The sequence below is a fragment of the Amaranthus tricolor genome, chromosome 8 (genome assembly GCF_026212465.1).
Source record: "Amaranthus tricolor cultivar Red isolate AtriRed21 chromosome 8, ASM2621246v1, whole genome shotgun sequence".
In the NCBI taxonomy this organism is placed as follows: domain Eukaryota; kingdom Viridiplantae; phylum Streptophyta; class Magnoliopsida; order Caryophyllales; family Amaranthaceae; genus Amaranthus; species Amaranthus tricolor.
In genome coordinates, this window is record NC_080054.1 from 16,324,603 (window position 1) to 16,338,726 (window position 14,124).

The 14,124-nt window shown below is 34.1% G+C and overlaps 1 protein-coding gene across 1 annotated transcript; it reads right to left on the minus strand.

The window, feature by feature from the left end:
• Positions 1–6: 6 nt before the first annotated feature.
• Positions 7–4,494, minus strand: LOC130821214 (tubby-like F-box protein 5). Its single transcript, XM_057686893.1, has 5 exons — positions 3,761–4,494; positions 2,428–2,823; positions 2,080–2,167; positions 1,599–1,728; positions 7–1,514 (listed from the first exon to the last, which is right to left on the minus strand). The coding sequence occupies exons 2-5, from the start codon at positions 2,785–2,787 to the stop codon at positions 842–844; spliced, it is 1,251 nt and encodes a 416-aa protein (XP_057542876.1). The 5' UTR covers positions 2,788–2,823; positions 3,761–4,494; the 3' UTR covers positions 7–841.
• Between the last annotated feature and the right edge of the window lie 9,630 nt (positions 4,495–14,124).

Consider the following 14,124-nt stretch of genomic DNA (forward strand, 5'->3'; position numbering starts at 1 on the left):
TCAGTCCAGCTTGGTTTTAAAGTAGTAAACACCCCAAATGGGATGTGTAGATTGCCCATGCCCTACCACACAAACACAGCCTACCCATTGCATACAGCACATTATAATCTCTGGTGAATGTCAATATCAATTATCACTTAGGATGGTGGAAGAATCCAGTTGTTGGCTCCTACCATCTTCCAATAGGCACTTTTAGGCTTTAAGTTTATCTGTTCATCCACATCCTAAGCATCATCACAGGGAATTTAATGAGTAGGGCATGTTCCCATCCTAATTGGGCACTTTGCTAAATGGGGTTTGACCTTATGATAACATTGACAAGGACTTGAATCATTGTAACATAATTTGCCTATTAATTCACTTTTTGAATTCGCAATTCGTTCAAAATTACCGTAAAATAGTCCAAAACCAATTATAATTCGCTTATTAGGAGATCAGTGAATCATGTGATAGTGACTAGCACAAATTCCACATCAGACTGAAAAAGAAATTTTCAAATGTGTGGAACTAACAATTGCACTAAGCCATTCTTTAGGTTTAGGCAAAATTCTTAAGCAGATTAAACTAATCAAATGGAGTCGGATCTTGCACGATCGTACTACCGGTTTCTCTTTGAGGCACATACATGTAAACATTACCGAGATGAACGAAAATGAATTACAACATACGCTATTTTCTCTTCGAACCATAAATATACATACATTGTTATTCTGCAACAGAAACTTCCAAGATTTGCACAGTAGCTCAGGTTCACATGGGTCTAAGCACAGGTTTTCCGACAGTATCAGCATCTGCCAGGAAACGGGCAAGAAAATCTTTTCGAGGGGTAACCCGAGAGAATTCATTCACATGCCGGCTTTGTATCAAAGCTGCTAAGACAGATTGCAAAGGCCTGGAAGGCAGAGAGTGGGTATCGATAGTCCATCGTGAATATATCCTTCCCTATTTTTCCGAATTGCAGTATGACTTTTTCTTGCTCAGCCGCAGAAACATTGTGGTGCGGCTCAACAGCTGCCACGAGCTGAAAATTCTTGACCGAGGCGACAGTTACTCGGCCTCTGAAGTTCAAGCACCAACACTGCAGCTGCTCATGCCATCTTGGAGCTTTGTTTTTCAGTACAAGTCTGTCGTCTGAGTATCCGGGTGGTGGGTCTGAAAGACTGGTAGAACTAAACCCAATAATAGCTTGATCCTTCCCTTGTAAACTAGGCGTGGGCGGACATTGCTTTTCATCGGATAATTGTGGAAACGATTGAGGCGTTGGTGCTGAGCCTCCTTCTTGAATGGAAGCAAGAGGAATCGAGTGCATCACACAATGTAGTCTTCTGGGTCCCCGCGTACGAAGAACACTAAGCTCATAAGAGATAGTTGCTATGCTGTAATTGAAAGCAGAAACTTTCGGAGAAACCTGCTTAGAATGAAACCTACGGCTTGATCGGCTGTGTGTTTTAACGTTGGCATCAGGCGGTTGTTGGCTGTCATACATTGTGAACTTGGTACCCAAAAAATTCGACCTAATATAAATACAACCCGTGTTAGATCTTCAATTTTTACCGTGTGGGATATAATAAACTCGCTAGTGTGATTGCTAAGCTTGCCTGAGCTTTCCAACGTATGCATTGCTAGCTCTAGAGAAGTCGTCTGCAACCAATGATATTACGAAATCAGTGCTTGTTGCTCTTCTGATCTTCCTAGCAGCCAATAATAACTTATCGTGCTCGTCTTCAGCTGCGAATGAAAGATATTATTTTAGAAATATCGCTTACGGCTAAAAATCTTGTTCGATAGACCACTTATGCGGATGATACTAATCTTGATGCAATGTCCAATGCAACCAATACTAACTCTATGAAATAAGAACCTTACTTTACCTAGGTCCTGGGATAATATACCTAAAATCCCATCTAAGCAAGAATATGATTCCATATTTTATTCCAAAAGTTTTATAAACATGATATTAATGCAATTTCAATGCATAAAGTAGTGTTCTTTGAAGATAAGATATGCACTTCAAGCTGGAAAACAAACCAAAAGCTATCAAACAAAATAATGCAATACTAATTAGTAGAAAAGACTTACCAGGTGTCAATCCATAGAATAGTCGAAAAGTTGAAGTTCCTCTATCCCTTTTGATAAAACATTGAATTGGCAAATCACGAGACCCAGGCTACAATCAAACCACGCAAAATAGTAACTCGATATCAGATAACGTAACAAAAAGCTTAATTTGGGCTTGTACACAAGACCCACACAAGAGGAGAGTTGACTGCACACAAACCTGATGAGGTTCCATCCTAAAACCAATTGGTTTCAGGAGTAGTAGCCCATCAAGTACATATGTTAGTCAATCTCTCGCTAATTCTTCGATGTGGGATCCCATGTGAGTTATTTTCCAACAAAACCAGCCTAAAAACTCGGCATTTTTACCTGCTTCAAAGAGATTGGAAACGTGAGCTTTCCACATTGCTCTGGAGTTTGAACAATCTCCTTAGTAACATCTCTCCATGATCTACAAACAGCAGCACAAAAAACAACAGCACTCCTTGCAGGCCAAGATGTCTCACTAGTTTCAATCCTCCTAATGATATCCAAAAGCAATTCGGGAGGCAAATTCGCCCACCGACCTTGCTCAACTTCCTCGAGCTCGATACTAGGTGTTGCTTGATCAGGTGCTATATGTGACCTAGTTCTCCCCCTCCAAGGTCTACCCCCTTCGCCTCGTCTCGAGAGGTTTCCAATCCCCTCTCTCATTTCTCTAAGTTCCCTTACAATGCCCTTGAAGGACATCTTGTTTTAGACTATTTAGTCTTCCGCTATATCCACCTAATGGGAAATCAATAAACATTAAAAATGAATCATTTCTGAGATTATACATCTTTCTAGTCATCCACCTAATTAGTCTATGAAAACTTAAAAATCAAACAATTGACCTGTTGTTATAGAGTATTAGGGTCTTTAAACCCATCTACCTAATAAACAAACAGTTGTCTTCTTATAATGGAGAAGTGTTTTGTAGTGAGAAAATGACATTAAACCAAAACATGTCAAAATTTATAAATATGGTAACAATTTTCATCCTCTAGAAACAGCAACCGAATCAACACAAGACATCCAATCAAAACCCACCATACAAACCAAAATTGTTGGACCAGCTATGGAAAGGGTCTGTGCTGCATCCACCCTCCAAAGCCTCTCGTGTGAGGAAGCGTATTAAGTATATGTTAACATATACATACTATAACGCATATCGAGCATCAATCATTAGCTTAAGCTCTCGAATGAGTTAGTTCCTTCGCAATTTTGTCTATAAATAAATTCAAAAAAAGAACCACCAACAAAAATAAAAGTTATGCATGTATATTTATAGATCTAAAACACCCAATAAACCCCATCAAAATCCCAGTCAGAGCAGATAAAACTGAAATAATTTCAGTGAGCTAGTGAAATATAGTATGATTTTTCAAAAACCCCCAAATAATCAAACATGAACCAGAAAACTAAAAATTTTCAATAGCAAAATAAATCCATGATTAACCCACTAAGTATAAAAATCTAAATCAAAGAAATTTGCTAGCTTTTATAAAAAAAACATGAAGATCTGACACACATTTTAATCACAATCAAAACAGGAAATTACAACATTTTAAAAACATGTAATGAATTTACCCACTTATAATATTATTGAATATAAACTTTTAAAAATCCCAAAAATTAAGCAGAAAATTAAAAAAAAAAAAAAGAAAAATAAACAATTACAAACCTGAGGAGAAGCAAAAGCAGCTGCAATATCCAGGAGAGAGAAAGTAGGAATAATTTGAAGAGAGTTTTAAATAAACACTTTACAGCTTTTTGATATAATTGAAGATTAGATCAATCAATCAGAATAACATCATTTTAACAAATGATAAACAATATCACATCAAATCAACATTTCATCATCCCCTCTACAAATACCCACCGTCGGATCTTCTCCTCAGGCAGTTACGGTGGTCGACACCGCACAGAATAACTTCCCACAAAACTACCCGTTGCCCACCCACCCTCAGTAAGATTTTAGATCTCCATTATTATCTTCTCTTCTCTCTCTTCTTCTTCTTCCCCTTTTTCCGAAAATTTTCTTTTAAATTCTTTCTCTCTCCTATAAATTTGTGCAGTTGCTACCCATAAAATAACAAAGAATTTTTCTACTTAACTAGTAGTGGTAGTACAAAAATGGATACTTTCAAATTGCACTTATCCGTTATTTTTAATCATGGATTATGATTATATGTGTTGAATGTTTTTGTATGGTCGCGTTCTTTTCTACGTGGCTAATGGGTATTTGTTGATTTTAATCGTAGATGAATTGAACGGTTGGATTTTGTTGTGAAGTGTTGGTCTATCATAAGTACCATGGGTGTAAAACTGTAGATTGTAGATGTGGAGTATATTGTATATTTGTATATAAGTGGGAGTATTATTTATACTTCTTAATAATTTATAATAATTTATTTTGTTTGCGTATTGCCACATTGGATAAGGATATTAATTTCCTTAAAAAAATAAAAAGTTTAGTCTGACATTGCATAGAGTTTAGAAAGTTTATTCGTCATTTTTTAGATTTTAGTTGGCGTAATCCATAATCATATATTTTTTTTTATTTAATTTTTTTTTCAATTTACTTTTGCATATTTCTAATACTCCCTCCGAACCAAATAAATAGTCTCATTTTCTTATTTGGCAAAACCTTTTTAATAGTTTCATTTCTATTTTTGGCAATATTTTTTTGCTTAAATACCCTTAGTTCACACACGTAATTACGAATTTACCCCCGTAAACCCTACTAACCTAAAATAATTAACAATATAACCCAACATCAATCATCTTAATCATTCCCTCCCTTTTATAATTCCCCTATTTACTCTGAATCCCTACCTCTCCCTCCCTCTCTCTCATCTTCATCCTCAACCTCTGTATAACTCTTCCTCTTCTTCAATGATCTTCATCTTCATCCCCAAAAATACCTTGGTTTACGGTTTATTATCTTCATCTTCAATTTTTTTCCACCATCTTCGTCTTCTTTGAAACCCTAATACTTTTAGGGGTTTTTTAAATCTGGGTTTTTTCTTCACTTTTCTGGGTTTTTCGAACATGGCGTCACCAACGTCTTGTCTTTCTTGTTTGTCTTTGTCCCAAGAAAGTGATCCTACGATTGGATCTCCTAACCCATGGTTCGATTTCTACAATCGCCTACCTGCATCGTCTACGACTTCTGATGAAACGGATCCTAACTGGGGAAGAAGTATAACTTCTGAAGATGAAGAAATACAGGGTATGTTTGATTTACAACTGGATCTTCAAGATCTATACATTGAGAATTTGTTCCCTTCCTCAGATGAAGAATTATTGGATGATGATGAATTGCTGTCTGATATAGATGTTCGAGGCCCATTTTCTCGTATGGATACATCTTTCCTCTATAAGTGATGATGATTTTGTTTATGTGGTATGTATGGTATGCATGTCTTTCGTGTTCTGTTTTTGTTGCCCTATGATTTTTTTTTTATTTGAGGGTAAACAATTGATTATAGCTGCAAAATCCCTAAATCCATTCATTTTGCCACCAATCTAGGGTTTTCAGTTCATAAGCCACCAAACATTATATTTAGGAGGCTATTTTCTTACTAGATGTAGGAGGCAATTAGTATGGGATTTGGGTTATCTGTGATGAGTTCAAATTTTTTTCTGAGATATATAAGATATATAAAAAGTGAGTACAAAAGGTAACCCAAAAGTATACTCATGTGTGTCATATTTACATGTTCCTGGTGTTCATGCTGGTGCTGCTTCTGTTAATGTAGTTGTGTCTTTTGTTGGTGCTGTTGCTTCATTTCTTGCTGGAATATATGCTGCTGCTTCTGTTGTTGCTTCTGTTGTTGCTTCTGTGCTCGCTCTTGTTAAATGAAGTTGATGGAAAACTGCTTTGTCCTTGATCCCCAAGTAAAATAAAATGACCTCAAATGTAGTTTCATCCACCTTTGTGTCCAGATATCTTAGTGCCTCGTAAATTGTTTCCTGCTGTACCCCCAAACAATGTGGGAGTTTCCCTTCCCTTTCAAGTTTTGCTTTGCTCATGTGTGGAATGTCATAATCCATACCACCTAGTTTCTTAATAACCTCAATTTTACATGCTTGTAGTGTGATCCATACATTCTTCAGTGCATTTGGTGTCAGATTGTCAAATGCTGTAGTCACTGCATTAACTAATTGTGCATAGTTGTATGCTGATTTTTGATGCTGTAAAGATTGTATTGACCTAAAGAACCCTAAGTCAAGCACATTCATATCCGGTGAGTTAGGAGGTTGTTGCACTAAGTGGAAGTTAAATCCATCAAGTGTTGCCACCTCTCTAAACACCTCATCATCATCTAAAATGTGTGGTTTAGCATTGTCCTGTTGAATGAAAATTGTTTTGCTTAAATGTGGTGGCCATTTAATTCTAATTGCTGGTAGTATCTTGTGCACAATCATGTCTCTTGTGTGATCTTTAGTGATTGATTGTATTGGTTTGGTCTCTGGCTCTCCTCTCTTCCTGTTTTTTGAACTCCTTTGTGCTACCACTTCATGTGTGAAAAGAAAAATGCCTATCTTTCCATCAAAAATCATCTCATCTTCACTAGAAAAGATTGGTCTTGCAACGGCACACATAAACATGATCTTGGGGATAAATCTTTTAGATTGGATTTCTCTATGTGGCTCTATTTCATCTTGAGTTAGATAAAATGTTTGTTGTGTCCTTGTAATATAAAACAACTTTTCATCAATGTGGACTACATTTGACATTTCATTAAATGTGAAGTTGCTTGTTTGCTCATCTAAAATGCAACTACTAAGACAAAAAATTAAACCTGTCGAGTTTATTTTTGTCTGTAAGTAACGGTTTGATTGCCTTGGTGTGCTTTCGAAAGTACCTTTTTTTTTCCATCTGCATACTGTGGTGTGGCTAACTCCCATGGCCCTTGACAGTGATCTTAAAGTTGTCTTCTTCACTTTTTCAATTGATTTGAATTTGTTTTCATCAAAGGGGATTGATGCCCTTCCTTTGGTCCCTGTCTTCTTATTGTTGACATTAATTGGAACTTTAATTTTTTTTGATCCCGAATCTGTCTCCATATCCTTCCGATTGTCCTCCTATGCAAATCGTACTTCTTCGCAATTTCATTGATGAACCCGTGTTGTGGCTTCCCATTACTGTTTAGTGACGTTAAAAGCTCATGCATTATTTGAGTCTTAGTAAAATTATCTACATCTTTTTTTTACCCATTGTATATACTTAATTGAAGGTGGTGGAAATTAATTGAAGCTGCTGATATCTTCACTTAATGCTGTCTTATATACATTTACTGATGCTTGGTGGTTTTTGTTGTTGTATGGGCGCAATTTTTTTTAAGTTTGGCGCCATTCCACTTAATTTTTTGTTTTCCCTTTACTGTGTTACTAATTGTCAACTCATTGGATTGATGGCTTCTTTTCATTACTGTATTTATCTTCCAGTTTCATTGTTGGCTTCTTTTCATCAGTGTTACAATCTTCCAGTTTCATGGATGGCTTCTGTTGATCAGTTTATTTTTCTTCCAGTGTCATTGATGGCTTCTTTTCAAAATCAAATAAACATTTAGATTTTTTGTAGTTATTTAATTAATTTTGAACACTAAATGCATACCGTGTTTGTTTTTTTATAAATCTGAAGTCAACAAAAGATTTAATATCCGCATGCGCATGTGGCGAGAGGGTTGCTCGTTTTCAATTGTCGTTCAAAAAACGTTGAAGAAATCAAGGAAGAATTGAAGACTTAGTTTATTTTATGATTTTGACGGTTTTTGTAATTTATTTGATGTAATTTTCTGTAATTTAAATTAAGTAGTTTAATGGTTGTTTAATTATAAAAATTTCGGAAATGTATTAATTTCAATTAAGTCTCAAACAATGTGAAACCCAATTTTCCCTCCAAAATTCATTCTATCTACTTTATTAAGCAAAAGGAGGGAATCATTAACAATTAATCCAATTACTTAAAAATACCCAACTACCACCTTTTTAACGAACCCCACACAACCCTTAATATCCGTGCCCAAGGAAATGGGACTAATTATTTGGTTCGGAGGGAGTATTATTTTTTTAGTTTTTATTTTAAAACACATTATAATTTTTTTTAAAAAGTAAAATATATATTTCATAGTTTATAGGATATGACCTGATTCTCAATTTATATACTTTGTTGGTTTCATCTAAATCGAAAATTTTCTAATACAATGGTAAACGCATTATTTAAATTTTTCTGATCTAACTCGAAATGTAAAAGTTTAGGTGAGAATCAAATTCAATACCTTAATTGAAAAGGTGGTATTTGTTTTTTAACTTGAGTTCGCTTCAGCTGCATTTAGTCCCATTAGTTGCAGAAATTTATCTTATTCTTTCTCGAGTTGGGGGACTCTTTGGCCGCGCTCTACTTTATGGGTATAAGTTGTCGCCATCCTTCCCTCCCCAGACTCTGTCCATAACTGGGTGAAAACGATGATGTATTAGAGTTCGAACAATGTGTTTCAAACTCCAATATTGCCAAGATTGAGTGTATGAAGTTTAGTGATAAACAAATTACACTATCAATAATATCGATGTTTGTAGGAGAAAGTAAAGCAATAAAACGACACAAAGATTTAACGAGGTTCACCCAACTAAGGCTACGTCCACCGGTGTGTAGTATCTCTTATATTATCAAAGGAGTTCAAAGAACTCTCAAATATGGAGAATTACAATAGAGAAGAGATATATTGGCTTGGGGTGTATTTTGTGGATGATCATTACAATGTGAATGAGAGCTCTCTATTTATAGGAGAGATCACACAAAGTATTATTAAGTATATTAAAGTTATGAATAAATGATAATGAAACATCCCCAAGAACTTGAAGAGTCAAAAACAGCATCTTAGGAACATCAGAGACATCGCTCGACCAAAGCAGAGGCTCGCTCAGTCGAGCGGCCTGATCGAGCAGACTACAGGAAGTTTCTGGTTGCATTCTGTCTGCTCGCTCGACCCATTCTAAAGCTCGCTCGGTCGAGCGAGCTGGTCGAGCGGCACTTCAGAGGGCTTCTGACAGTATTGCTCGACTTGCATAGTTAAGCATCTTGAATTAAACCTTTGAACTTCTTCATTAAGTCCCATAACTCCCTTGATTAACTCATAATTCATACCTTAATCATCATCATAAACCACAAATATTAAGACTCATCTTAATACACCCATTCATGACAAACTTATGGGATTCCATCCCAAGAGTCACCACATGAATGCACACACTAAATGTGCACTCAAGTCACACCAATCATAACACTGGGTATGATGATGATGTTTTTCAACTATGATATGACTTGATTTTCGATTTATATTGTAACGGCCCGGTTAAAGTGACCCGGAAAAAAAATCATGTGAAAACATGAATCCGGTTCACAAGCGGACGCAAGAAAACTCATCCTTACTCGGATCGTCAACGTTCCAACGGTAAAGGAATATGGTCAACAAAGAAAAACAGCGCCAAACAAAACAAAACAAAACAAATCAACGGAAGTCTTTACATACAACTCGAGAGCCCACCGGCCTCTAGACTAGCTAAAAGATAAAAAGAAGACATCATAAACTTTGGTTACATAAACTAAGTTATTTCGACTCATTACAAAGTATGTCTAGACTTGATAGTTACGGGTTCTAAGCTGAATCCTCACTCCAGCCCCCTCCTGCAGTCAACCTGCTGCACGTCGTATGATAACACGTAGCAGGTTCCAAAGAACAACCAATACACGTCAGAGACTTCATACATATATTAAACAGGTTGAATACAAGCATTGTGTTTACCCTAGCATGCAAAGGCTCTAATACATATTCTTTATTCAATATTTCTAATCTTGTAACATTGCCCGTCCTGTTCGGGTCGCACAAGAATAATTTCAAATTTGTTTTGGTGGAATACACTTGGGAGAGCTAATCCCAAGGCAACCACCTACCTAAGACGTTGCCCGTCCTGTTCGGGTCGCCAAAGGCTAAAGTATGCATACCCCCATGGTGACCGTAATGATCCACAACTGCCATGGAAAAAATAATGGATAATATTCCAATTCATTTGTTAACCCTTTTGGGTAACATAACCATAAATTCTCAATTTCCACATAATTATTTCATATTATTTGAGGTGTCTAATCCTTATGTGATTACAATGCCTCGATTAGGAATAAAACAACATTACTTGCACAACCATATAAACAGTATGGTCTAAGCGTGTACCTTTGAACGCTGCAAACACACGTTGTTCAAGCACAATTAGAATTTCGCCCTCTTATGAAACGAGGTCCTAAATAACACACAAACAAAACGATCATGTATTAGACCGTGTTTAAACATTTAATCCACTCAATACCATTAAGATATCACTAAGACTTGCTAATTTCAAATGATTTCATCCAACTCCCAATAGCTCCAAATTTTACATTCTGACCAGAAACTTTTATGGCCATTTCGAACAGTTTAGAAAATTCAAATTAAAAATCTGACTTCACCGCTGCGTCCGGAACGCATCAATTACCTTGGGTACCAAATTTCATAATTTCTAGCATCCGATTACTATTTTTAATTATTTTAAGCGTTTTAACGAGTTTTAAAACGCATCGGTTAAATAAAACAACAACGAAACACACCCAACACTCGGATCGGGACGCCACTACCGAGGCAGCAGCTGCTGTCCATAAATTCCTTCTACTTTAATTATTTTTATTTTATGTATATTTTTTTTCCTATTTAAATTATTTAATCCTTTTTAAATCTCCATACCAAAATACACCTAACCAAAACCGAATTTACATTTTACTAAAATAAAACAAATAAAACCAAATCTCCTATCACACAACCACTTGATATTTCCACACATCTAACAATACATAAAATCCCATCAACAATCTAAACCATCATCAAAAACATAAAACTAGCAACTTAAGGACAATCCACAAGATCCTTGAATCAAAACTTAAGCAATTAAAGTTTCATAAACCATGATAATTAAATTAAATACTTGATTCTCTTATCAAATTAAAATTTTGTAGAGAATCATATATCATCATTTTTGAATCAAAACATATATATAAGGACAATCCTTTAAACAAATCAAATTTTGTTAAAGGATTTATAAACTCATGGATACCTACATTACTTAATCCATACACTTAAAATTTCTTCTAACAAACTAAAATCTTGCTAGAGAAATATAAATCATAAAATAAATCCATTTTTAACCTTTGAATAGACTTTATTCTTATAACAAATTTAAACTTTGTTAAAGAATGCAAATCAAGGAAAATTTTATATAATAGAAATAGGATTAGTAGAGAAAATTATATATAAAAGAATGTGTATTCAATCCTCCTAAAAATCATAGGATATCATCATACATAAAATATATTTCACCTTAGAAATCTTATGAATAAGATTTATAATAACAATTTAAATAAACTTACCCCTTGAACAAAAGATTGAATTGAACAAACCAAAAGAATTTTTTTTTTCTTTGAGGCAGCCGAAACCAAGAAGCAAGGAGGAGAAATTTTTCTGAATTTTTTTTATGTTCAAGGGATGTTTAAAATGGTGATTAAAGATGCTTGAAATGCCTTGAGGATTAATGAAGAAATTAAGGACCCATCTTAAAAGCCTAATACATCATTATGAGAGGAGTTACAAAAACTCCTCCCATACTCCCCAAGACCGGCAGCCCCTTCCAACTCCCCACATATTTTTTTTTAATTAATTAATTATTTAATTAATTGAGTAATTATTGTGTTATTATCACAATCGTAACAAAACGTCATGCGATAAAACTCGTTACCGTTAAAATTAACCTACTTTGTTACTTATAATTAACTATGTAAAATAATATAATTTAATATCACTTATTTATTTTATTTTGTTATATTTTATTTTATTATATTTTATTTATTTTTAAACCCGATAAATTACGGGGTGTTACATATATACTCTATTGGTTTCATCTTTCATGTAATTCGATGCACTATTTGATTATTAATATCTTTAATTATATATAATTTGAAATCATAAAAGTGTTGATATTATAAAAATATTTATACACTTTGTTGGTTTCATCTAAATTGAAAATCTAACTCAACACCTTACTTGGAAAGCCATCATATGACCTGATTCTCAATTTATATACGATTTGTTGATTTTATCTTTCATGTTATTCAATGCACTATTTGATTATTAATATTTGTCATACATAATTTAAAATTATAAAAATGTTAATATTATGAATATGCATTGTGATGAATTGAATAAAATTTTCTTAACTACTTTATTTTTTTATATGTAAAGAATAAGAAAGTAAAATAATATTAATTTTGTAGCTATTGTTTAGTTTTTTTTTTTTTTAACTATTAGTCATTAAGATTTTATTTATTAAAAAATGTTAATTTACCAGAGAATTAATTTATTATTTCTAACCCCCAACAAAATCTAAAAACAGCTTGAAAAGGTTATTGCTCAAGATAACCATAATTTTATCTAGAAATTAGAAGGCATGAAGTAGAAATACTTTTTCATATGGGACATATTAAAACACCTACCGTTGAGTACATAACAATTAACAAAGTGGAACAAAGTAAGAATATTGTAGGAAAAGTAGAACTCTTAAAAAGTAAGCGTTACACATAATTAATTATGATAAATTGTTGTTTTGATACATGAATCTCTTCTTGGAAAAATTAAGGGAATAATACAGTAATATTTTTAGATTTTAATTAACCATAAATATTACTAATTTTAAGAGTTTTTTCCTTTATAACATCAAAATATGTTATATTACCTACTATAGGATGTAATTGATCACCACAAAAAAATTTTAATATTCTCAAAATAGATTTAAAATAAAAGAAAATTGAAAAAAATTGCACCGACACCCTTCGCCCACCCACCTTATTCATCGATGCTACATATCGCTCCATTATATATCGCCTCCTCAGCCTTGCTTATTCCGGATGAGTCCTCACACCACCAGTCCTCCACTCTTATTCACTTACGCACAAAACCAACCAGTGGCCAGGGTTCAAGCGAATCAGAGTTTTGTCGCATTAGGATTATTTAGGCTTTAGAAAAACGGGTTAGAGTTCTGATGAGAACTGGATTATTTCAATGATCGGGGGGTTATGGGTTGGATTTGTGCTCGCTTGTTATGGTTTAGCTCCGGGTAAGCATTAGAAATATTTGGCCTGCCTCCCTTTCTCATTAATCAATCAATATATATACAAGTATTAACCTAGGGTTATTAAGGTAATTGTACAAGTTAGTTAATATACCTTATTCTATCACACCCTACTGTCAAAATGAGAGGTTTGTAAATGCTAAGACTAGAACAAATATCATTAGAAAGAATTTTAAGGAGTCCTTTGGTTGAGATGTTGGCTATTTGAAATTGAGATTGAGTATGAAGAATACGAACTTCATCACGTTGGACCTTTTTATAAATAAAAGGTTAATGTCCATTTTAATATGCTTTATGTATTTTTAATGGACATGATTTTTAGAAAGATAAACAACAACATTATCACAATAAACCATGGTAGCTTTCGTGGTAGGACAATAGAGCTCATGAAGTAAATTATGAAGCCAACATTTTTAATAGACAATATTAGCAACACCATGATATTCAACCTTGATTGGACTTACATAAAATAGGTTGGAAAGATTGAAAAAAATAAGATAAATAAACAATTTAATTCCGAATATAAGATTCGGGAAAACTTATGTCCCAAAATAAGCTTCCGTACATCCAAGCCTAGCCTCGGGTAAGTCGCTGTTAGTAACAGTGAATGAGGAGAAAAAAAAATGAAAATGCCCTAAGTCGCTGTTAGTAACAGCGACTTAAAAAATTTTTTATTTTTATTTTTAATAGTAGTGAACGTGGGAGTTGGGGTACAATTGAGGTACAATTCTCATACAACAGCAGCAGTAGAAAGAAGAGAAAAAGTGAAAAGAAAAAGGAGGTAGAAAAACTGAAAAAGAAGAAGAAGAAAGCATTGATGGGATTGAGAAT